Below are 22,566 nucleotides of genomic sequence, written 5' to 3' on the forward strand. Positions count from 1 at the left end.
CCGAGATGATTGTTTTGGGGCTGGAAATTTGCTGTGACCGCTACGCTATCAGTATCGAGGGGCTCGGAGAGAGCTTTCCGGATTGGGGTCGCAATAGCGATTCCGAGATCGTTCTAGAAAGTGCCGAAGGTTTCGGCACGCGCTTGCCGTGACCGATACGCAGTCATCGGGCTTGGGCTCGGAGAGAGCTTGCAATAGGGATTTCATGAACGTTCGAGAAAGCGACGACGGTTTCGTGACGGGCAAGAGGCTCCGGACGTTGATGCGCCGACCGCGACGTGCACATAGGCGAGGGACGAAGCTCGGGAAACGGGTGCGATAATGGCAGCACTAAATCGCCGGATCCCATCAAAACACCGAAGTTTAGCGTGCTTGGGCCAGAGTAGTACTACGATGGGTGACCCCTTGGGAAGTCCTCGTGTTGCACTCCTTTTTGCATCCCGGGATACGATACATCTCCCGTAGAGCTCCGAGACGTTTGTTTTGGGGCTGGAAATTTGCTTTGACCGCTACGCTGTCAGTATCGAGGGGCTCAAAGAGAGCTTTCCGGATTGGGGTCGCAATAGCGATTCCTAGATGGTTCTAGAAAGTGCCGATGGTTTCGGCACGCGCATGCCGTGACCGATACGCAGTCGTCGGGCTAGGGCTCGGAGAGAGCTTGCAACAGGGATTTCGTGAACGTTCGAGAAAGCGACGATGGTTTCGTGACGGGCAAGAGGCTCCGGACGTTGATGCGCCGACCGCGACGTGCACATAGGCGAGGGACGAAGCTCGCGAAATGGGTGCGATAATGGCAGCACTAAATCACCGGATCCCATCAAAACACCGAAGTTAAGCGTGCTTGGGCCAGAGTAGTACTAGGATGGGTGACCCCCTGGGAAGTCCTCATGTTGCACTCCTTTTTGCATCCCGGGATTCGAAACATCTCCCGTAGAGCTCCGAGACGATTGTTTTGGGGTTGGAAATTTGCTGTGACCGCTACGCTGTCAGTATCAAGGGGTTCGGAGAGAGCTTTCCGGATTGGGGTCGCAATAGCGATTCCGAGATCGTTCTAGAAAGTGCCGATGGTTTCGGCACGCGCTTGCCGTGACCGATACGCAGTCATCGGGCTTGGGCTCGGAGAGAGCTTGCAATAGGGATTTCGTGAACGTTCGAGAAAGCGACGACGGTTTCGTGACGGGCAAGAGGCTCCGGACGTTGATGCGCCGACCGCGACGTGCACATAGGCGAGGGACGAAGCTCGGGAAACGGGTGCGATAATGGCAGCACTAAATCACCGGATCCCATGAAAACACCGAAGTTTAGCGTGCTTGGGCCAGAGTAGTACTACGATGGGTGACCCCTTGGGAAGTCCTCGTGTTGCACTCCTTTTTCATCCCGGGATACGATACATCTCCCGTAGAGCTCCGAGACGTTTGTTTTGGGGCTGGAAATTTGCTTTGACCGCTACGTTGTCAGTATCGAGGGGCTCAAAGAGTGCTTTCTGGATTGGGGTCGCAATAGCGATTCCTAGATCGTTCTAGAAAGTGCCGATGGTTTCGGCACGCGCATGCCGTGACCGATACGCAGTCGTCGGGCTAGGGCTCGGAGAGAGCTTGCAATAGGGATTTCGTGAACGTTCGAGAAAGCGACGATGGTTTCGTGACAGGCAAGAGGCTCCGGACGTTGATGCGCTGACCGCGACGTGCACATAGGCGAGGGACGAAGCTCGCGAAACGGGTGCGATAATGGTAGCACTAAATCACCGGATCCCATCAAAACACCGAAGTTAAGCGTGCTTGGGCCAGAGTAGTACTAGGATGGGTGACCCCCTGGGAAGTCCTCGTGTTGCACTCCTTTTTGCATCCCGGGATTCGAAACATCTCCCGTAGAGCTCCGAGACGATTGTTTTGGGGCTGGAAATTTGCTGTGACCGCTACGCTGTCAGTATCGAGGTGCTCGGAGAGAGCTTTCCGGATTGGGGTCGCAATAGCGATTCCGAGATCGTTCTAGAAAGTGCCGATGGTTTCGGCACGCGCTTGCCGTGACCGATACGCAGTCATCGGGCTTGGGCTCGGAGAGAGCTTGCAATAGGGATTTCGTGAACGTTCGAGAAAGCGACGACGGTTTCGTGACGGGCAAGAGGCTCCGGACGTTGATGCGCCGACCGCGACGTGCACATAGGCGAGGGACGAAGCTCGGGAAACGGGTGCGATAATGGCAGCACTAAATCACCGGATCCCATCAAAACACCGAAGTTTAGCGTGCTTGGGCCAGAGTAGTACTACGATGGGTGACCCCTTGGGAAGTCCTCGTGTTGCACTCCTTTTTGCATCTCGGGATACGATACATCTCCCGTAGAGCTCCGAGACGTTTGTTTTGGGGCTGGAAATTTGCTTTGACCGCTACGCTGTCAGTATCGAGGGGCTCAAAGAGAGCTTTCCGGATTGGGGTCGCAATAGCGATTCCTAGATCGTTCTAGAAAGTGCCGATGGTTTCGGCACGCGCATGCCGTGACCGATACGCAGTCGTCGGGCTAGGGCTCGGAGAGAGGTTGCAATAGGGATTTCGTGAACGTTCGAGAAAGCGACGATGGTTTCGTGACGGCCAAGAGGCTCCGGACGTTGATGCGCCGACCGCGACGTGCACATAGGCGAGGGACGAAGCTCGCGAAACGGGTGCGATAATGGCTGCACTAAATCACCGGATCCAATCAAAACACCGAAGTTAAGCGTGCTTGGGCCAGAGTAGTACTAGGATGGGTGACCCCCTGGGAAGTCCTCGTGTTGCACTCCTTTTTGCATCCCGGGATTCGAAACATCTTCCGTAGAGCTCCGAGACGATTGTTTTGGGGTTGGAAATTTGCTGTGACCGCTACGCAGTCAGTATCGAGGGGCTCGGAGACAGCTTTCCGGATTGGGGTCGCAATAGCGATTCCGAGATCGTTCTATAAAGTGCCGATGATTTCGGCACGCGCTTGCCGTGACCGATACGCAGTCGTCGGGCTAGGGCTTAGAGAGAGCTTGCAATAGGGATTTCGTGAACGTTTGAGAAAGCGCCGACGGTTTCGTGACGGGCAAGAGGCTCCGGACGTTGATTCGCCGACCGCGACGTGCACATAGGCGAGGGACGAAGCTCGAGAAATGGGTGCGATAATGGCAGAACTAAATCACCGGATCCCATCAAAACACCGAAGTTTAGCATGCTTGGACCAGAGTAGTACTACGATGGGTGGCCCCCTGGGAAGTCCTCGTGTTGCACTCCTTTTTGCATCCCGGGATACGAAACATCTCCCGTAGAGATCTGAGACGATTATTTTGGGGCTGGAAATTTGCTGTGACCGCTACGCAGTCAGTATCGAGGGGCTCGGAGAGAGCTTTCCGGATTGGCGTCGCAATAGCGATTCCGAGATCGTTCTAGAAAGTGCCGATGGTTTCGGCACGCGCTTGCCATGACCGATACGCTGTCGTCGGGCTAGGGCTCGGAGAGAGCTTGCAATAGGGATTTCGTGAACGTTCGAGAAAGCGCCGACGGTTTCGTGACGGGCAAGAGGCTCCGAACGTTGATGCGCCGACCGCGACGTGCACATAGGCGAGGGACGAAGCTCGCGAAACGGGTGCGATAATGTTAGAACCCTTGCAGATTCTAAACTTGGGGTTGATCTCTTTAGGGGATCGGCCTCCTTGGAACTCTATAGGGGTTCCTCCCTCCAAGTTGCTGCTCAAAGGCTTCAGAAAAGATTCATCTATTGCTTATCAAAAGAGAAGGAATACATGACTATTTATAGGGCTTCTAAACCCTAACTCCTAATAGGACTCCTACTTAAGACTCTTACTTCTAACCAACTCCTAATAGGACTCCTACTCAAGACTCCTATTCCCTTACAACTCCTAATTCTTCTCTAAGAAAAAACCTCCTACATGAATGCCCCTCTCAATTAGGACTCTCCTAGCTAGAGTCCTAATAGAATGTCCCTCTCAATTAGGACTCTCTTAGCTAGAGTCCTAACAGTTTTACATGAATGTCCCTCTCAATTAGGACTCTCCAAGCTAGAGTCCTAACAGACCCGCCCTCTTCAAATCAGCCTTGTCCTCGAGGCTGATGATTCATGAATTCTGGAAATTTGATCTTCATGTCGTCATAGTTCTCCCAAGTGACATCTTCTATTGGTAGGTTCGCCCACTGTATTAGCACTTCATTAGTGGGTCGTCGTCGTCGAGTCACGATCCGTCGATCAATAATGGCACTTGGCTGGGTCTGGAGTTCTCTTTGGGTAGTCATATTTGGTGGATGGCTTTGGGTTGTCTCCAAGCACCTATTTAAAACTTCTGTCTGGCTGTTGGTTTGTGGGTGATATGTCATACTCCTTTTCAATTTAGTACCCTGCATATGGAATAACTTTGTCCAAAATCTACTCTTGAAGATGCAAGTAGAATTTGTCACAAGCATAATGCGTCCCTTATAGCATAATTCTTTTGAGTCCCGATTGTAATGAGCCACGGAGCTTGGTGCTTCCTCCAAATATATATATATATATTTTTTATTTTTACTAGTCTCCGAATCTTTCTGCCATTCCATCTTAATATCCTCAAGGAAGTCACTGGTTGGAAGTAAAATGACCGAAAATTCAGCTTGCTCAGGTAGCTGCGAAAGCGCATCTGCAACAACATTCTCTTTCCACATTTTGTAAGTTATTTCATAATCAAATCCAAGAAGTTTTGTTACCCATTTTTGCTGCTTGGGGGAAGATATCTTCTGCTCCAAGAGATATTTTAGGCTTTTATGGTCGGTCTTGATTTGAAAGTATCGCCTGATCAAGTACAATCTCCACCTCGTTGCTGCGCGCACAATGGCGAGCATCTCCTTATCATATGTTGGCTTATTTTGATAGGAGGGAGATAATGCCTTGCTAGTGTATGCGAGTGGTCGACCATCTTGCATGAGAATGACTCCAATTCTGACTCCAGATGTGTCGGCCTCAATAATGAAGGGTCGGTTGAAATCTGGTAGTGTTAGCACCGGCGTCGTCGTCATGGCTGCCTTAAGTTTGTCAAAGGCAGCGGAGGCTCTGTCCAACCATTGGAAGACATCTTTTTCTAGTAAGGAAGTAAGTGGTGCACTGATCTTTCCATAGTTTTTCACGAACTTGCGGTAGTAGCCTGTTAAACCCAGAAAGCCATATAGCAATTTTATGTTTCTCGAGGTCAGCCAGTTTTGCATTGCTCCAATTTTGAAGGGGTCCACTGCCACACCTTCCTCTGATATGATATGCCCAAGATATTCCACCTTTTGTTGCAGAAAGCAAAAATTCGTGGTTGTTGTGTGTTCAAAAGGTGGTTTTCCGTATGTCTTCTTCGCATGCTCGTATTTGATGATACCCGGATCAAAGGTCCAGCTTTGTAAAGATTTATGCTCCCTTTCATCTAGCAATTCATCTACTATTGGAATAAAGTATTTGTCCTTGATGATTATGCCATTGAGAGCTCGGTAATCAACACATATTCGCCTTGTTCCGTCCTTCTTGCGTACAAGTAGCACCGGCGAAGAGTAGAGGTTGCAACTTGGCCGAATAACTCCTGTTTCGAGCATCTCTTTTATAATCCTTTCTATTTCATCATTCTGGAGATGTGGATACTGATATGGCTGAGCATTTGCTGAAGATTTGCCTGGAAGAATCATTATACAATGATCATGCCGACAGGTAAGAGGTAGGTTGCGCGGTTCGTTAAATATATTTGAAAATTCAGCAAGCAAAGGAAGTAGATTTGGATCTTCAAATTCTGTTTGCTCTCCCTTAGTTTGCTGCTCAAGTTGTACCAAAAAGCCGCTGCATGCTTTATGCAAAACATTCTCCATTTGTTGTGTGCAAATCGTTGTTATGTCGCCCCCACGTTTCCCGTGCAATGTCACCTGTTTCTCCTTACTGTAAAATTTCATAATTAGTTTCATAAAATTCCAGGAAATATCACCTAATGTCGTCAACCATTTAATTCTGAGCATGGCCTCATGATTGTTAAGAGGGAGAAGGAAGAAATCTACAATTATCTCTTGGTCCTGCAGTAATAGTTTCTCCTGCAAGCGCCTATGATCACAATTCAAAATCCGTCCGTCGGCGACCTTAACATCAAACCTGCAGCGATTCTCGATAGGTAATGATATCCGAACAGCAAGCTTACTATTTAGGAAGTTAGTAGTACTGCCCGTGTCGATGAGAACAGTGATTGGTTGTTGTTTGAGAAGGCCTCCAATTTTCATCGTTTGCGGGTTTGAGTAGCTAGCTAGTGTATGTACCGTAACTTCGGTCGGTTGTGGCTCTTCTTCTGCATCTTCTTCTTCATGTTCAAAGCTCTCTTTTGGATGTTCAATGACCTCTTCTTCTATCGGTTCAATTATAAGAAGTCCTCCTTTACTACAGCGATGCTCACGGCTCCACGGCTCGTCACAATGCCAACATAACCCCTTCGCATATCGCTCCCGAAGCTCTTCTCCTGTTAACCTCTTTGGTGCAGGGACTTGGTCGACAGTAGGGGGGACTGAGGGCTTCAATATTACTGGTTGAGGAGTGACCCTAGTCCTCCGAGCTTCATGGTTCAATTGCTCCTCTTGATGTCGTGCGAAAGAGATGGCTGCCATAAGCGTGTACGGTTGTCGCGCTTTAACTTCTCCTCGGATCTCCGGCTTCAAGCCCTCAATGAAGGTCCTCAATAGCTGTTTTTGAGACCAATCATGATTTTGATTAGATAACCTTTCAAACCTGGTTTGGTACTCCTGAATGGTGGAGGTTTGTCGGATCTTTGCTAGTTGTTCATCAATATTCTCGTAATCGGTTGGTCTGAAGCGAATCAGCAGTTCTTCTTTGAATTGTCGCCATGAAAGGACTCCATAAGTATGTTCAAACCAGTCAAACCACTGAATAGCATCCCCTTCAAGATGTATAGCTGCAATTTTCACCATAGATACATCCGCGGTTTTGTGGTACCGAAAATATCGCTCCGCGTGCGAAATCCAACCAATCGGGTCTCCTTCTTCCCATCTAGGGAAGTCCACTCTCATGCATGGATAGTTGGGGTTGGTCATAGAGCTTCCCCTCTCTTGGAAGTCATCTCTTCGGGCTTGGTGTGATTGGGCAAAGCTCTCTCCTTGATATGATTTCTTCGGGCTTAGTGGTCGGCCCAACCTGAGTTCGGTAAAGAGCGTCCGAATCTTATTCTCCATTCGCGCCTCCAAGGCTTCGAATTTAGCATTGATTGCCTCCTTAGATGCCATAGTATATGGCCCCAAATCAATGATGTTAAGATCTCTCTTTTGCTGTTGGGTTAAAGGCAGGTATAGGTTGAGAGAAGTGATGGTCGAAAGTGTTGGTGGATTGGTGGATGTAGGCTACGGTTTAGGCTTGTTTTGTGGCTGTTTTGGGTGCAGTTTGAGGGTGTGGTTTGGTAGAGTTTTAGGGCTCTAGATGAAAGTTTGGATCTGTGGTAGATGGTAGCAAAGGTTTGACAGAAATCCATGGAAGTTGCAGCAAGTATGTGCTGTCTTGTAAGAGTAGAATTGTCGTCGAAGAAACAACGGTTTCTCGACGTAATTTCCACCAAAAACTTAAGAGAATTGAGGAGGGAATTGATAGCAAAATCACAGTTTATATGACAGCAAGGATATCTAATTTAATCAAGAAAATTTCGGCAGTATAACAGCAAAGAAATTGGTGCAAGTTGCAATTGCAGAATTATCGTCGAAAAATTTCAGCGGGTTACGATGAAAATTTGCAGCAACATAAAATCGTTTTTAGAGATGAATTTCTTAATAGATTAATCTTAGATGGAAGCCAAGATGATATATGAAGTCTATAAGAAATTTCATTCAAAAAAGATTGCAAATAGATGGGTTAAGGCAACGATATGCAGTTAAAATTTTCTGCAGCATAGATTTTCAAGTGCAGCAGATTGGACATAAAAGATCAGTAGTTTATATTGAGAATTTTTCGATGAAACCAAAGGGAAATCTACTGTTAGGAAGTGTCAAAGATGTCATAAAAATTTCGTAGAAATTTGGATAGAAAAAGCACAGTAGCAAGATCAAACAGATGGTGCTATGCGGCTTGAATTCTGCAATTCAAGTGCAGCAGATTGGACATAAAAGATCAGTAGTTTATATTGAGAATTTTTTGATGAAACCAAAGGGAAATCCACTGTTAAGAAGTGTCAAAGATGTCATAAAAATTTCGTAGAAATTTGGATAGAAAAAGCACAGTAGCAAGATCAAACAGATGGTGCTATGCGGCTGGAATTCTGCAATGTATCTTTCGTCGTAGAGATGAAAACTTTGTGACGAAAAGTTTATGCAGCAATATAGGAACGATTTTTTTTTTTTTTTTTTTTTGGATTTTCGAATAAGGATAACTAAATTGCAGCAGCAGTAAGGTAGGAAACCAGAACCTGTTGCAATTCACGGGGAGATCAAAGGATGATCCGTGGTGGTGGAGATGATGGCGGAATTCGGTGACGATCTTTTAAGCAATTGTGGGAATTACTTTGGATGGTTGTGGAGGGTTGATGGATGGCTGTGAAAGGGCAGCGAGACGCCAAGAATGCTGCTCTGATACCAGGTGTTAGAACCCTTGCAGATTCTAAACTTGGGGTTGATCTCTTTAGGGGATCGGCCTCCTTGGAACTCTATAGGGGTTCCTCCCTCCAAGTTGCTGCTCAAAGGCTGCAGAAAAGATTCATCTATTGCTTATCAAAAGAGAAGGAATACATGACTATTTATAGGGCTTCTAAACCCTAACTCCTAATAGGACTCCTACTTAAGACTCTTACTTCTAACCAACTCCTAATAGGACTCCTACTCAAGACTCCTATTCCCTTACAACTCCTAATTCTTCTCTAAGAAAAAACCTCCTACATGAATGCCCCTCTCAATTAGGACTCTCCTAGCTAGAGTCCTAATAGAATGTCCCTCTCAATTAGGACTCTCTTAGCTAGAGTCCTAACAGTTTTACATGAATGTCCCTCTCAATTAGGACTCTCCAAGCTAGAGTCCTAACAGATAATGCCAGCACTAAATCACCGGATCCCATAAAAAAACCTAAGTTAAGCGTGCTTGGGCCAGAGTAGTACTACGATGGGTGACACCTTGGGAAGTCCTTGTGTTGCACTCCTTTTTGCATCCCGGGATACGAAACATCTCCCGTAGAGCTCCGAGACGTTTGTTTTGGGGCAGGAAATTTCCTTTGACCGCTACGCAGTCAGTATCGAGGGGCTCAAAGAGAGCTTTCCGGATTGGGGTCGCAATAGCGATTCCTGGATCGTTCTAGAAAGCGCCGACGGTTTCGTGACGGGCAAGAGGCTCCGGACGTTGATGCGCCGACCGCGACGTGCACATAGGCGAGGGACGAAGCTCGCGAAATGGGTGCGATAATGGCAGCACTAAATCACCGGATCCCATCAAAACACCGAAGTTTAGCATGCTTGGGCCAGAGTAGTACTACGAAGGGTGGCCCCCTGGGAAGTCCTCGTGTTGCACTCCTTTTTGCATCCCGGGATACGAAACATCTCCCGTAGAGATCTGAGACGATTGTTTTGGGGCTGAAAATTTGCTGTGACCGCTATGCAGTCAGTATCGAGGGGCTCGGAGAGAGCTTTCCGGATTGGGGTCGCAATAGCGATTCCGAGATCGTTCTATAAAGTGCCGATGGTTTCGGCACGCGCTTGCCATGACCGATACGCAGTCGTCGGGCTAGGGCTCGGAGAGAGCTTGCAATAGGGATTTCGTGAACGTTCGAGAAAGCGCCGACGGTTTCGTGACGGGCAAGAGGCTCCGGACGTTGATACGCCGACCGCGACGTGCACATAGGCGAGGGACGAAGCACGCGAAACGGGTGCGATAATGCCAGCACTAAATCACCGGAACCCATCAAAACTCTGAAGTTAAGCGTGCTTGGGCCAGAGTAGTACTACGATGGGTGACCCCTTGGGAAGTCCTCGTGTTGCACTCCTTTTTGCATCCCGGGATACGAAACATCTCCCGTAGAGCTCCGAGACGTTTGTTTTGGGGCTGGAAATTTGCTTTGACCGCTACGCAGTCGGAATCGAGGGGCTCAAAGAGAGCTTTCCGGATTGGGGTCGCAATGGCGATTCCGAGATCGTTCTAGAAAGTGCCGATGGTTTCGGCATGCGCTTGCCATGACCGATACGCAGTCGTCGGGCTAGGGCTCGGAGAGAGCTTGCAATAGGGATTTCGTGAACGTTCGAGAAAGCGCTGACGGTTTCGTGACGGGCAAGAGGCTCCGGACGTTGATGCGCTGACCGCGACGTGCACATAGCCGAGGGACGAAGCTCGCGAAACGGGTGCGATAATGGCAGCACTAAATCACCGGATCCCATCAAAACACCGAAGTTAAGCGTGCTTGGGCCAGAGTAGTACTACGATGGGTGACCCCCTGGGAAGTCCTCGTGTTGCACTCCTTTTTGCATCCCGGGATACGAAACATCTCCCGTAGAGCTCCGAGACGTTTGTTTTGGGGCTGGAAATTTGCTTTGACCGCTACGCAGTCAGTATCGAGGGGCTCAAAGAGAGCTTTACGGATTGGGGTCGCAATAGCGATTCCTAGATCGTTCTAGAAAGCGCCGACGGTTTCGTGACGGGCAAGAGGCTCCGGATGTTGATGCGCCGACCGCGACGTGCACATAGGCGAGTGACGAAGCTCGCGAAATGGGTGCGATAATGGCAGCACTAAATCATCGGATCCCATCAAAACACCGAAGTTTAGCATGCTTGGGCCAGAGTAGTACTACGATGGGTGGCCCCCTGGGAAGTCCTCGTGTTGCACTCCTTTTTGCATCCCGGGATACGAAACATCTCCCGTAGAGATCTGAGACGATTGTTTTGGGGCTGGAAATTTGCTGTGACCGTTACGCAGTCAGTATCGAGGGGCTCGGAGAGAGCTTTCCGGATTGGGGTCGCAATAGCGATTCCGAGATCGTTCTAGAAAGTGCCGATGGTTTCGGCACGCGCTTGCCGTGACCGATACGCAGTCGTCGGGCTAGGGCTCGGAGAGAGCTTGCAATAGGGATTTCGTGAACGTTCGAGAAAGCGCCGATGGGTTCGTGACGGGCAAGAGGCTCCGGACGTTGATGCGCCGACCGCGACGTGCACATTGGCGAGGGACCAAGCTCGCGAAACGGGTGCGATAATGCCAGCACTAAATCACCGGATCCCATAAAAAAACCTAAGTTAAGCGTGCTTGGGCCAGAGTAGTACTACGATGGGTGACCCCTTGGGAAGTCCTTGTGTTGCACTCCTTTTTGCATCCCGGGATACGAAACAACTCCCGTAGAGCTCCGAGACGTTTGTTTTGGGGCTGGAAATTTGCTTTGACCGCTACGCAGTCAGTATCGAGGGGCTCAAAGAGAGCTTTCCGGATTGGGGTCGCAATAGTGATTCCTGGATCGTTCTAGAAAGCGCCGACGGTTTCGTGACGGGTAAGAGGCTCCGGACGTTGATGCGCCGACCGCGACGTGCACATAGGCGAGGTCCCATCAAATGGGTGCGATAATGGCAGCACTAAATCACCGGATCCCATCAAAACACCGAAGTTTAGCATGCTTGGGCCAGAGTAGTACTACGATGGGTGGCCCCCTGGTAAGTCCTCGTGTTGCACTCCTTTTTGCATCCCGGGATACGAAACATCTCCCGTAGAGATCTGAGACGATTGTTTTGGGGCTGGAAATTTGCTGTGACCGCTACGCAGTCAGTATCGAGGGTCTCGGAGAGAGCTTTCCGGATTGGGGTCGCAATAGCTATTCCGAGATCGTTCTATAAAGTGCCGATGGTTTCGGCACGCGCTTGCCGTGACCGATACGCAGTCGTCGGGCTAGGGCTCGGAGAGAGCTTGCAATAGGGATTTCGTGAACGTTCGAGAAAGCGCCGACGGTTTCGTGACGGGCAAGAGGCTCCGGACGTTGATACGCCGACCGCGACGTGCACATAGGCGAGGGACGAAGCACGCGAAACGGGTGCGATAATGCCAGCACTAAATCACCGGAACCCATCAAAACTCCGAAGTTAAGCGTGCTTGGGCCAGAGTAGTACTACGATGGGTGACCCCTTGGGAAGTCCTCGTGTTGCACTCCTTTTTGCATCCCGGGAAACGAAACATCTCCCGTAGAGCTCCGAGGCGTTTGTTTTGGGGCTGGAAATTTGCTTTGACCGCTACGCAGTCAGTATCGAGGGGCTCAAAGAGAGCTTTCCGGATTGGGGTCGCAATGGCGATTCCGAGATCGTTCTAGAAAGTGCCGATGGTTTCGGCACGCGCTTGTCGTGACCGATACGCAGTCGTCGGGTTAGGGCTCGGAGAGAGCTTGCAATAGGGATTTCGTGAACGTTCGAGAAAGCGCTGACGGTTTCGTGACGGGCAAGAGGCTCCGGACGTTGATGCGCTGACCGCGACGTGCACATAGGCGAGGGACGAAGCTCGCGAAATGGGTGCGATAATGGCAGCACTAAATCACCGGATCCCATCAAAACACCGAAGTTAAACGTGCTTGGGCCAGAGTAGTACTACGATGGGTGACCCCCTGGGAAGTCCTCGTGTTGCACTCCTTTTTGCTTCCCGGGATACGAAACATCTCCGGTAGAGATCCGAGACGATTGTTTTGGGGCTGGAAATTTGCTGTGACCGCTACGCAGTCAGTATCGAGGGTCTCGGAGAGAGCTTTACGGATTGGGGTCGCAATAGCGATTCCGAGATCGTTCTATAAAGTGCCGATGGTTTCGGCACGCGCTTGCCGTGACCGATACGCAGTCGTCGGGCTAGGGCTCGGAGAGAGCTTGCAATAGGGATTTCGTGAACGTTCGAGAAAGCGCCGACGGTTTCGTGACGGGCAAGAGGCTCCGGACGTTGATACGCCGACCGTGACGTGCACATAGGCGAGGGACGAAGCACGCGAAACGGGTGCGATAATGCCAGCACTTGTAACACCCCTCATTTCCGAATTTTCGTATAATATTTCTGGTGATAATGTAAGCATCTATTTTTAATTGACACAAGAAATAGAGTATGAATCAGAGGTAACTTATTTTTAAGATTTGGGAGATCTGTTCAAAAAAAAAAGAAAGAATTTGAGGACCTATATGTAAACCCTAAGGACCTAATCGTGAATATGATAAAAACGAGGACTAAACTGCAAAATGCACCAAATGACAAATTCCACCGCTTAAGCCTCTCTGCCTTCGTTGTTAAGGAAGCAGAGGAGGCAGCTCGTGGGTGATCAGGGAAAGAAAGAAAGAAAGAAGAAGAAGAAGAAGAAGAAGAAGAAGAGAAAGAAAATTGGGGCTTTTAGGGTTCTTGCTTTAATCTTGTCATTTCGGGTCAAGATTTGCAAAGGCAAGTGTTCTAACCCCATCCTACATAAGTATTTGACTCTGTTTTTATGTTGTTTCAAAATAAATTGGAAGATTTCTATTTAGAAACTGATATATCTCTCTTTGGACTTAAACCATGGATTCTGAAAGTCTTTCGGTAAACTGACCCCTAAGCACTGTTTCGGCTATAAGTTTTAATATAGAATGAGAATTCAGGCAGGAACTATTTTGTTTGAAATTAGACTCGTATGTGTTTCTTTTGACACCGATTTTGTAGATTTTGGACACCGAATACTTACCCAAAAATTTGTTTCAAAAGAGCCTATAGACGCTGTAAAACAGAGTTCAGATTTCTGACCTTTCGATACTAAAACGCCTATAACTCCCTGTTGAAAATTCTGATTTGTATCAAACTGATTTTATTTGAAAGTAGACTTGAAATTCTCTCTTTTGACATATAGTTTGAAAATTTTGGAGTTTAATTGCCCACCCTATCGTCTGTTGATTCCGACCCTATAAATTCTGTAACACAGTGATTGTGATTTTGACCTTGTGTTACCAAATCAGAGGTAACTCAGTGTTGGGAGCCCTGTTTCATATGAAATCTGTTCCATCTTAATATAGATTGATATATGATTCGACCATAGCCTTATTATGGGTATTGGAGCATAATTGTTATTCTAAAATATTTGTTTGATGTGCCACTGGAATTCTGTCCGAAATCGAGCTCTGGTTGATTTCGCGTATTTGGTTCCATTCCTTTGGATATCTGAATTTGTCTAACCTTCTTATTGGAATTGAGCTGATTATGATTGCTTGGAATCCCTGTACACTCTTGCTTCCAATTCTTTCCTAAAATGAATACTTTTGTGAGAGATTTGTTCCTTGCATCATTGTTTTTGAAAAGGCACATGTATGTTTGGTTGTTCCGCGTGTGCTTCCGTTATATGCTGCTTATTGTTGAAACTGCCTTCTTGTACTCTGGTGTGTGGGATAATGTGAACCTTTGCCAGAAATGGTAAAGGGAGTTGTGAACCTTTGCCAGAAATGGTAAAGGGAGTTGTGAACCTTTGCCAGAAATGGTAAAGGGAGTTGTGAACCTTTGCCAGAAATGGTAAAGGGAGTTATGCATAGAGCCTGCGATGCTCTGCCGGCCCCCTCTGACTTCACCTAGACGTGGGTGGATGGAGCTCCCAGACGTGGGAGACTTTTGTCAGGTGGTCATTCAGAAATGGATGAATCACATTCTGACTGAGATCCCACTACACCCTCTATATGTTTGATATGACATCCAGAGTTTTGGTGAGTTATTTCTGTTCGTGCTCTGGATAAGTATGATATGATTGCAACGTCAAGGACGACGTTTGAGCTTCTGTACGACATATGAGTTTGATATGCTCTGAAATGCTTCATTCACTATTGAGTTTGCTTCGTAATGTTCCATAGATCGTTGATGTGTTCTGGAACATTTTATATGCCATTGATAAGCTCCGATATGTTTCCTCTGTTTCTGATATGCTCCAATTACTCTATGCCCCATCTGTTAGGAACCAAATATGTATGATTAAAAAGGACAATTATGATTCTGCTCCTAATGATATTATGTATACGAAATCGTATATTCTGCTTTTGTGTTTTGATACTGTATCTCTTTGGAAATTGTACTATTTTGATATGGATATGTTAGTCACTTGCTGAGCTCTTTATGCTCACCCCGTTTGTTGATAAATTTTTCAGGATAGCGTATCGCTTGCTTAAATGTTAAGAATGGGCTGAGGCAGTGGAAAGTTTAGAAGACGTTGGGCAGAACTTTTGTTAGCATATATGTAGTTGTGTATAAGCTACCTTGCATCTAATGAAATGTGACTATGAATCTAAACCTGTGGATTTTGTGTAAGTTAAAGGATCCCTCATGTATAGGGTTTTGGAATGTTAAATTAAATTTGTGTAATGATATGAACTTATGGTAAATCGATGATTGTGGTGACTGCATAGATTTCCCCACTTGTGGACTTATATTGTGGTTTTTATTTTGATGAGTCGGGTTCAGATGGTATAAATTTTCGAGTGATGTGTGCTATGTTTATGAATTGCACAGGGATATGAATTGGTAGATTATAGAAGCGAAATTTTTGATTTGAATGTTTTCTTAGTGACCTCAAATGTGTGTTTGGATCCTGGGTTAGTTGTGACGAAAGATTTTAAATATAATGGATATTTTTAGGGGCGTGACAGAGGTGGTATCAGAGCATGATTTGAGAATCACTAAGAATGTTATGTTTTTTTTGAGGTTTATTGACTATCATTTAGAGATTGATCAAAGAAAATGTTCTTTTGATGTTTTAGGAAGCAAGGATGACGAGATCATCTGGTTCTCCTGTTGCATCTACTACTGATCAATTGAGTGGTATTATGCGGACTTTGGAGACTATGGCACAAGTGATGCAACAACAACAACAACCTGTCCAACAAGGAAGTAATGATGGAATAGAGACATCAAACCGGACGGGGTTGGGAATTGGACAGTTTAAGAAGCTTAGTCCTCCCAGTTTCAGTGGTGAGTCTGATCCAATGGTGGCGGAACGATGGATGATGCAGATAGAGAAAATATTTGATGCCCTAAGTTACTCTGATGAACGAAAGGTTTTTCTTGCCACCTTTATGCTGGAAGGAGAAGCTGAACACTGGTGGAGAATGATTAAGAGGATGTCTGAAATCAAACATGAGCAAATGACATGGAAGTTATTCCAAGAAAAGTTTTACGACAAATATTTTCCCGATTGTATGAAAGAGCAAAAAGAATTGGAGTTCTTGAACCTTATCCAGGGAAGTATGACGGTTACAAAGTATGAATCTAGATTTACTGAGCTCTCCAGGTTTGCCACACATATGACTGATGATGAATCTAGAAAGGCAAGAAGGTTTGAAAGGGGATTACGGCCAGCAATAAGAAGCCGAATGTCAGCTTTAAAATTACAAACATATGCTGATACGGTAGAAAGAGCTTTGAAAATTGAAAGAGACATGGAAGAAATTCAAGAAATCATTGGCAAGAGCCAAAGGGACAAATTTACTAGCAAAAGCAGGAGAGAAAATAAATATGAAGATAGTAACAAGAGGTTTAAGACATCTGGATTTGAGAAAAGGAAACCATGGGGGAGGACTCAGTTATGTGAAAAATGTGGATCAAATCATGAAACGAGTCGGTGTTTTCGGGTGACTGGAGCATGTTTTAGTTGTGGAAAGCTAGGTCATCAAATAAAAGATTGCCCACTGAACAGGAAAAGAGAGCCACTGTCTCCTAGACCCTCAGCCCATGCTAGAGTGTACGCTATCACGGAACAAGATTCTAAAGCTTCTAAATCTGTGGTGGAAGGTATTCTTCATGTTTCTAAAAGAAATGCAAAAGTTTTGTTTGATCCTGGCTCCAACTTATCATTTGTTTCACAACACTTTGCTTGTCACTTGGATATTCTACCTAAACCCCTGGATTATATGCTATATGTAACAACTGCTGTTGGAGATTCATTGGCAACAAACGTAGTCTACCCATCTTGTTTGATCTCTATTGGAGACCATGAACTCCTTGCTGATTTGATTCTCCTAGAGATCCAGGGTTTTGATATTATACTTGGCATGGATTGGTTATCTTCTCATCACGCTAGTATTGACTGTTACAAAAAAATAATTACCTTCTGCATACCAGATCAGCCTATATTTTTCTTTGAGGGCATTAAGCATGATTTGCCTCCTTGCTTGATATCCGCACTTCAAGCTTATCATCTTATGCAGAAAGGTTGTCTTTGTTATATGGTGTGTGTAAAGGAGCATTCAAATCAGGAAACCCACATAGATGAAATTTCAGTGGTCAAAGAATTCCCTGATGTATTCCCTGATGACTTGCCTGGTTTACCTCTAGATAGAGAGGGTGAATTTGCTATTGATCTAGTCCCCAGTACAACCCCAATATCTAAGCCTCCCTACAGAATGGCACCACTTGAGTTAGAAGAATTAAAGAAGCAAATACAAGAATTATTAGATAAGGGTTTCATACGACCCAGTGTATCCCCATGGGGTGCTCCGGTACTATTAGTGAAGAAGAAGGATGGAACATTGAGGCTTTGTATTGATTATAGACAGTTGAATCAGGTGACCATCAAAAACAAATATCCCATACCTAGAATTGATGATTTGTTTGATCAACTGCAGGGTGCACAAGTATTCTCTAAGATTGACCTGAGGTCAGGTTACTATCAGTTGAGGATCAAAGAGGAGGATATTTCAAAAACAGCCTTCAGAACTCGATATGGTCATTATGAATTCTTGGTGATGCCTTTTGGTTTGACTAATGCCCCTGCAGCTTTTATGGAACTAATGAATAGGACATTTCAACAGCTCTTGGATATCTGTGTAATTGTATTTATTGATGACATATTGGTGTATTCAAGGAGTAATCAGGAGCATGAGGAACACTTGAGGAAGGTATTGTCCATACTAAGAGAAAAGAAGTTGTATGCAAAGTTCAGCAAATGTGAATTTTGGTTGAATGAAGTTGCCTTCTTAGGCCATGTGATTTCAGGAAAGGGTATATCTGTTGATCCAAGGAAAATAGAAGCTGTAGTTGAATGGGAAGTACCAACAAATGTGACAGAAGTTAGGAGCTTCTTGGGCATGGCAGGTTATTACAGGAGATTTGTGGAGGGATTTTCTCGAATTGCTCAACCTCTCACCAAACTCACTAAGAAGAATATGAAATTTGTATGGGGTGATGATTGTGAGCAAAGTTTTCAAGAGTTAAAAAGAAGATTGACTAGTGCCCCTATTCTCACTATTCCAAGGGGTAATGATGAGTTTGTAGTTTATACTGATGCTTCAAGTAAGGGCCTAGGATGTGTTTTGATGCAGGAAGGGAGAGTAATTGCGTATGCTTCTAGGCAACTTAAAGGTTATGAACTGAATTACCCAACTCATGATTTGGAATTGGCAGCAATTATTTTTGCTTTAAAGATTTGGAGACATTATTTGTATGGTCGGCAGTTTGAAATCTTTACTGATCACAAGAGTTTAAAATATATTTTCACTCAGAAAGAGTTAAACATGAGGCAGCGAAGATGGATTGAACTTCTGAAGGATTATGATTGTACCATCCGTTATCACCCGGGCAAAGCCAATGTTGTAGCTGATGCACTTAGTAGGAAATCTACAAGTTTTATGGCTAGTCTGGTCGTGAAGCAATGGAAGCTAATAGAAGAAAATTTTGATTTGAAAGCTTTGAGGAAAGAGCAAGACTCGATGATTCTGATGGCCTCCATTCAAGTGCAGTCTGATCTTATGCAACAAATTAAGGAAGGACAATTACGAGATCCACATTTAATCTACTTGAGGAGTGAAGTAGAAAAGGGATTGAAGCCACAATTTCAAATTTCAAAGGATGGCCTATTGAGATTTGGGGAGAGAGTATGTGTACCAAATGAACTAGTTATCAAGAATCAAATCCTAACTGAAAGTCATACTTCAAAGTACACCCTACACCCTGGGAGCACTAAGATGTATAGAGATCTTCGAAGTCATTATTGGTGGAAAGGCATGAAGAAAGAAATGGCAATGTATGTTTCTAAATGTTTGACTTGTCAGCAAATCAAAGTGGAACACCAAAGACCTGGAGGGTTGTTGCAACCTTTAGTTATTCCTGAATGGAAATGGGAATGTATTACTATGGATTTTGTTTCAGGACTACCCAGAACCTTGAGGAAGCATGATGCTATTTGGGTTATCATTGATAGGTTAACGAAATCTGCGCATTTCCTACCGATTAATATGACTTATTCACTTGATAGACTTGCAGATTTATATGTTAATGAAGTAGTAAGACTTCATGGTATTCCAAAGGAGATTATCTCTGATAGAGACTCCAGATTTCTCTCTAGATTCTGGAGAAAATTGCAGGAGTCGATGGGCACTAAAGTCAAGTTTAGTACTGCATATCATCCTCAGACTGATGGTCAGTCAGAAAGAACAATTCAAACACTTGAGGATTTGCTTAGAGCCTATGTTATGGATTGGAAAGGTGAATGGGATAAGGATATTTCACTTGTTGAGTTCACGTATAATAATAGTTATCATTCAAGTATTCAGATGGCTCCTTATGAAGCTCTATATGGGCGAAAGTGCGTAACACCTGTATGTTGGGAGGAAGTTGGAGACAGAAAGCTATTAGCACCGGACAAGGTACAAGAAACTACCGAGAAAATTCAAGTAATAAGGAAAAGGTTAAAAACTGCTCAGAGTCGTCAAAAGAGTTATGCTGACAATAGAAGACGAGATATTGAGTTTGAAATCGGAGATTTTGTATTCTTAAAAGTCTCCCCTTCCAAAGGCATTATGAGGTTTGGGAAGAAAGGAAAATTAAGCCCAAGATTTATTGGACCTTTTGAGGTTCTTGAGAGGGTTGGTTCTGTCGCTTACAGGATTGCCTTGCCACCAGCATTGAGCCATGTCCATGATATATTTCATGTCTCGATGATTAGAAAGTATATGTATGACCCTTCTCACATCATTAAGTATGAGCTGGTGGAGTTCGATAAAGATCTATCCTATGTGGAAGAGCCTATTCAGAATATTGATAAGAAAGAAAAAGTTCTAAGGAATCGGGTCATCCCATTGGTTCAAGTAAATTGGAGACATCATTCTGGAGAAGAGACAACTTGGGAGCTAGAAGAGGAAATGAAAAAGGTGTATCCTCGTCTTTTCATCGAATAGAGGTACGATAAATTTAGAGGACTAAATTTTTCTTTTAAGGGGGGGAGAGTGTAACACCCCTCATTTCCGAATTTTCGTATAATATTTCTGGTGATAATGTAAGCATCTATTTTTAATTGACACAAGAAATAGAGTATGAATCAGAGGTAACTTATTTTTAAGATTTGGGAGATCTGTTCAAAAAAAAAAGAAAGAATTTGAGGACCTATATGTAAACCCTAAGGACCTAATCGTGAATATGATAAAAACGAGGACTAAACTGCAAAATGCACCAAATGACAAATTCCACCGCTTAAGCCTCTCTGCCTTCGTTGTTAAGGAAGCAGAGGAGGCAGCTCGTGGGTGATCAGGGAAAGAAAGAAAGAAAGAAGAAGAAGAAGAAGAAGAAGAAGAAGAGAAAGAAAATTGGGGCTTTTAGGGTTCTTGCTTTAATCTTGTCATTTCGGGTCAAGATTTGCAAAGGCAAGTGTTCTAACCCCATCCTACATAAGTATTTGACTCTGTTTTTATGTTGATTCAAAATAAATTGGAAGATTTCTATTTAGAAACTGATATATCTCTCTTTGGACTTAAACCATGGATTCTGAAAGTCTTTCGGTAAACTGACCCCTAAGCACTGTTTCGGCTATAAGTTTTAATATAGAATGAGAATTCAGGCAGGAACTATTTTGTTTGAAATTAGACTCGTATGTGTTTCTTTTGACACCGATTTTGTAGATTTTGGACACCGAATACTTACCCAAAAATTTGTTTCAAAAGAGCCTATAGACGCTGTAAAACAGAGTTCAGATTTCTGACCTTTCGATACTAAAACGCCTATAACTCCCTGTTGAAAATTCTGATTTGTATCAAACTGATTTTATTTGAAAGTAGACTTGAAATTCTCTCTTTTGACATATAGTTTGAAAATTTTGGAGTTTAATTGCCCACCCTATCGTCTGTTGATTCCGACCCTATAAATTCTGTAACACAGTGATTGTGATTTTGACCTTGTGTTACCAAATCAGAGGTAACTCAGTGTTGGGAGCCCTGTTTCATATGAAATCTGTTCCATCTTAATATAGATTGATATATGATTCGACCATAGCCTTATTATGGGTATTGGAGCATAATTGTTATTCTAAAATATTTGTTTGATGTGCCACTGGAATTCTGTCCGAAATCGAGCTCTGGTTGATTTCGCGTATTTGGTTCCATTCCTTTGGATATCTGAATTTGTCTAACCTTCTTATTGGAATTGAGCTGATTATGATTGCTTGGAATCCCTGTACACTCTTGCTTCCAATTCTTTCCTAAAATGAATACTTTTGTGAGAGATTTGTTCCTTGCATCATTGTTTTTGAAAAGGCACATGTATGTTTGGTTGTTCCGCGTGTGCTTCCGTTATATGCTGCTTATTGTTGAAACTGCCTTCTTGTACTCTGGTGTGTGGGATAATGTGAACCTTTGCCAGAAATGGTAAAGGGAGTTGTGAACCTTTGCCAGAAATGGTAAAGGGAGTTGTGAACCTTTGCCAGAAATGGTAAAGGGAGTTGTGAACCTTTGCCAGAAATGGTAAAGGGAGTTATGCATAGAGCCTGCGATGCTCTGCCGGCCCCCTCTGACTTCACCTAGACGTGGGTGGATGGAGCTCCCAGACGTGGGAGACTTTTGTCAGGTGGTCATTCAGAAATGGATGAATCACATTCTGACTGAGATCCCACTACACCCTCTATATGTTTGATATGACATCCAGAGTTTTGGTGAGTTATTTCTGTTCGTGCTCTGGATAAGTATGATATGATTGCAACGTCAAGGACGACGTTTGAGCTTCTGTACGACATATGAGTTTGATATGCTCTGAAATGCTTCATTCACTATTGAGTTTGCTTCGTAATGTTCCATAGATCGTTGATGTGTTCTGGAACATTTTATATGCCATTGATAAGCTCCGATATGTTTCCTCTGTTTCTGATATGCTCCAATTACTCTATGCCCCATCTGTTAGGAACCAAATATGTATGATTAAAAAGGACAATTATGATTCTGCTCCTAATGATATTATGTATACGAAATCGTATATTCTGCTTTTGTGTTTTGATACTGTATCTCTTTGGAAATTGTACTATTTTGATATGGATATGTTAGTCACTTGCTGAGCTCTTTATGCTCACCCCGTTTGTTGATAAATTTTTCAGGATAGCGTATCGCTTGCTTAAATGTTAAGAATGGGCTGAGGCAGTGGAAAGTTTAGAAGACGTTGGGCAGAACTTTTGTTAGCATATATGTAGTTGTGTATAAGCTACCTTGCATCTAATGAAATGTGACTATGAATCTAAACCTGTGGATTTTGTGTAAGTTAAAGGATCCCTCATGTATAGGGTTTTGGAATGTTAAATTAAATTTGTGTAATGATATGAACTTATGGTAAATCGATGATTGTGGTGACTGCATAGATTTCCCCACTTGTGGACTTATATTGTGGTTTTT

At 44.6% G+C, this 22,566-nt stretch overlaps 1 protein-coding gene, 3 non-coding genes and 12 pseudogenes across 5 annotated transcripts; all 16 read left to right on the forward strand.

The window, feature by feature from the left end:
- Positions 1–311: 311 nt before the first annotated feature.
- On the forward strand, positions 312–430 carry LOC135603487 (5S ribosomal RNA; annotated as a pseudogene).
- A 350-nt stretch (positions 431–780) lies between these two features.
- On the forward strand, positions 781–899 carry LOC135602556 (5S ribosomal RNA; annotated as a pseudogene).
- Positions 900–1,249: 350 nt separating this feature from the next.
- On the forward strand, positions 1,250–1,368 carry LOC135603665 (5S ribosomal RNA; annotated as a pseudogene).
- Positions 1,369–1,717: 349 nt separating this feature from the next.
- LOC135601882 (5S ribosomal RNA) lies at positions 1,718–1,836 on the forward strand (annotated as a pseudogene).
- A 350-nt stretch (positions 1,837–2,186) lies between these two features.
- LOC135603047 (5S ribosomal RNA) lies at positions 2,187–2,305 on the forward strand (annotated as a pseudogene).
- Positions 2,306–2,655: 350 nt separating this feature from the next.
- LOC135602711 (5S ribosomal RNA) lies at positions 2,656–2,774 on the forward strand (annotated as a pseudogene).
- A 350-nt stretch (positions 2,775–3,124) lies between these two features.
- Positions 3,125–3,243, forward strand: LOC135599259 (5S ribosomal RNA; annotated as a pseudogene).
- Positions 3,244–9,382: 6,139 nt separating this feature from the next.
- Positions 9,383–9,501, forward strand: LOC135604488 (5S ribosomal RNA; annotated as a pseudogene).
- Positions 9,502–9,851: 350 nt separating this feature from the next.
- Positions 9,852–9,970, forward strand: LOC135600370 (5S ribosomal RNA). Its single transcript, XR_010482693.1, has one exon. It is a non-coding gene; the product is annotated as a 5S ribosomal RNA (ribosomal RNA).
- A 350-nt stretch (positions 9,971–10,320) lies between these two features.
- LOC135601460 (5S ribosomal RNA) lies at positions 10,321–10,439 on the forward strand. Its single transcript, XR_010483753.1, has one exon. It is a non-coding gene; the product is annotated as a 5S ribosomal RNA (ribosomal RNA).
- A 249-nt stretch (positions 10,440–10,688) lies between these two features.
- LOC135604519 (5S ribosomal RNA) lies at positions 10,689–10,807 on the forward strand (annotated as a pseudogene).
- Positions 10,808–11,157: 350 nt separating this feature from the next.
- Positions 11,158–11,276, forward strand: LOC135603093 (5S ribosomal RNA; annotated as a pseudogene).
- A 243-nt stretch (positions 11,277–11,519) lies between these two features.
- LOC135604683 (5S ribosomal RNA) lies at positions 11,520–11,638 on the forward strand (annotated as a pseudogene).
- A 350-nt stretch (positions 11,639–11,988) lies between these two features.
- Positions 11,989–12,107, forward strand: LOC135599765 (5S ribosomal RNA). Its single transcript, XR_010482108.1, has one exon. It is a non-coding gene; the product is annotated as a 5S ribosomal RNA (ribosomal RNA).
- A 350-nt stretch (positions 12,108–12,457) lies between these two features.
- LOC135601905 (5S ribosomal RNA) lies at positions 12,458–12,576 on the forward strand (annotated as a pseudogene).
- Positions 12,577–13,119: 543 nt separating this feature from the next.
- On the forward strand, positions 13,120–22,553 carry LOC135599081 (uncharacterized). 2 transcript variants are annotated; one of them, XM_065093807.1, is made up of 3 exons: positions 13,120–13,364; positions 15,689–16,714; positions 22,275–22,553. In XM_065093807.1, exons 2-3 carry the CDS (start codon positions 15,694–15,696, stop codon positions 22,277–22,279), a joined length of 1,026 nt encoding a protein of 341 aa, XP_064949879.1. In that variant the 5' UTR covers positions 13,120–13,364; positions 15,689–15,693; the 3' UTR covers positions 22,280–22,553. The 2 variants fall into 2 exon arrangements, 1 of the variants encoding a protein (XP_064949879.1); XR_010481827.1 differs by lacking the exons at positions 13,120–13,364; positions 15,689–16,714 and adding an exon at positions 19,141–20,559.
- Positions 22,554–22,566: the final 13 nt, after the last annotated feature.

This window comes from Musa acuminata, chromosome BXJ2-1, assembly GCF_036884655.1.
Source record: "Musa acuminata AAA Group cultivar baxijiao chromosome BXJ2-1, Cavendish_Baxijiao_AAA, whole genome shotgun sequence".
Lineage (NCBI taxonomy): Eukaryota > Viridiplantae > Streptophyta > Magnoliopsida > Zingiberales > Musaceae > Musa > Musa acuminata.

Bases quoted from the DNA above. Each gene is read 5' to 3' on its own strand.
- LOC135599081 (XM_065093807.1), top strand. From the start codon at position 15,694: ATGACGAGATCATCTGGTTCTCCTGTTGCATCTACTACTGATCAATTG.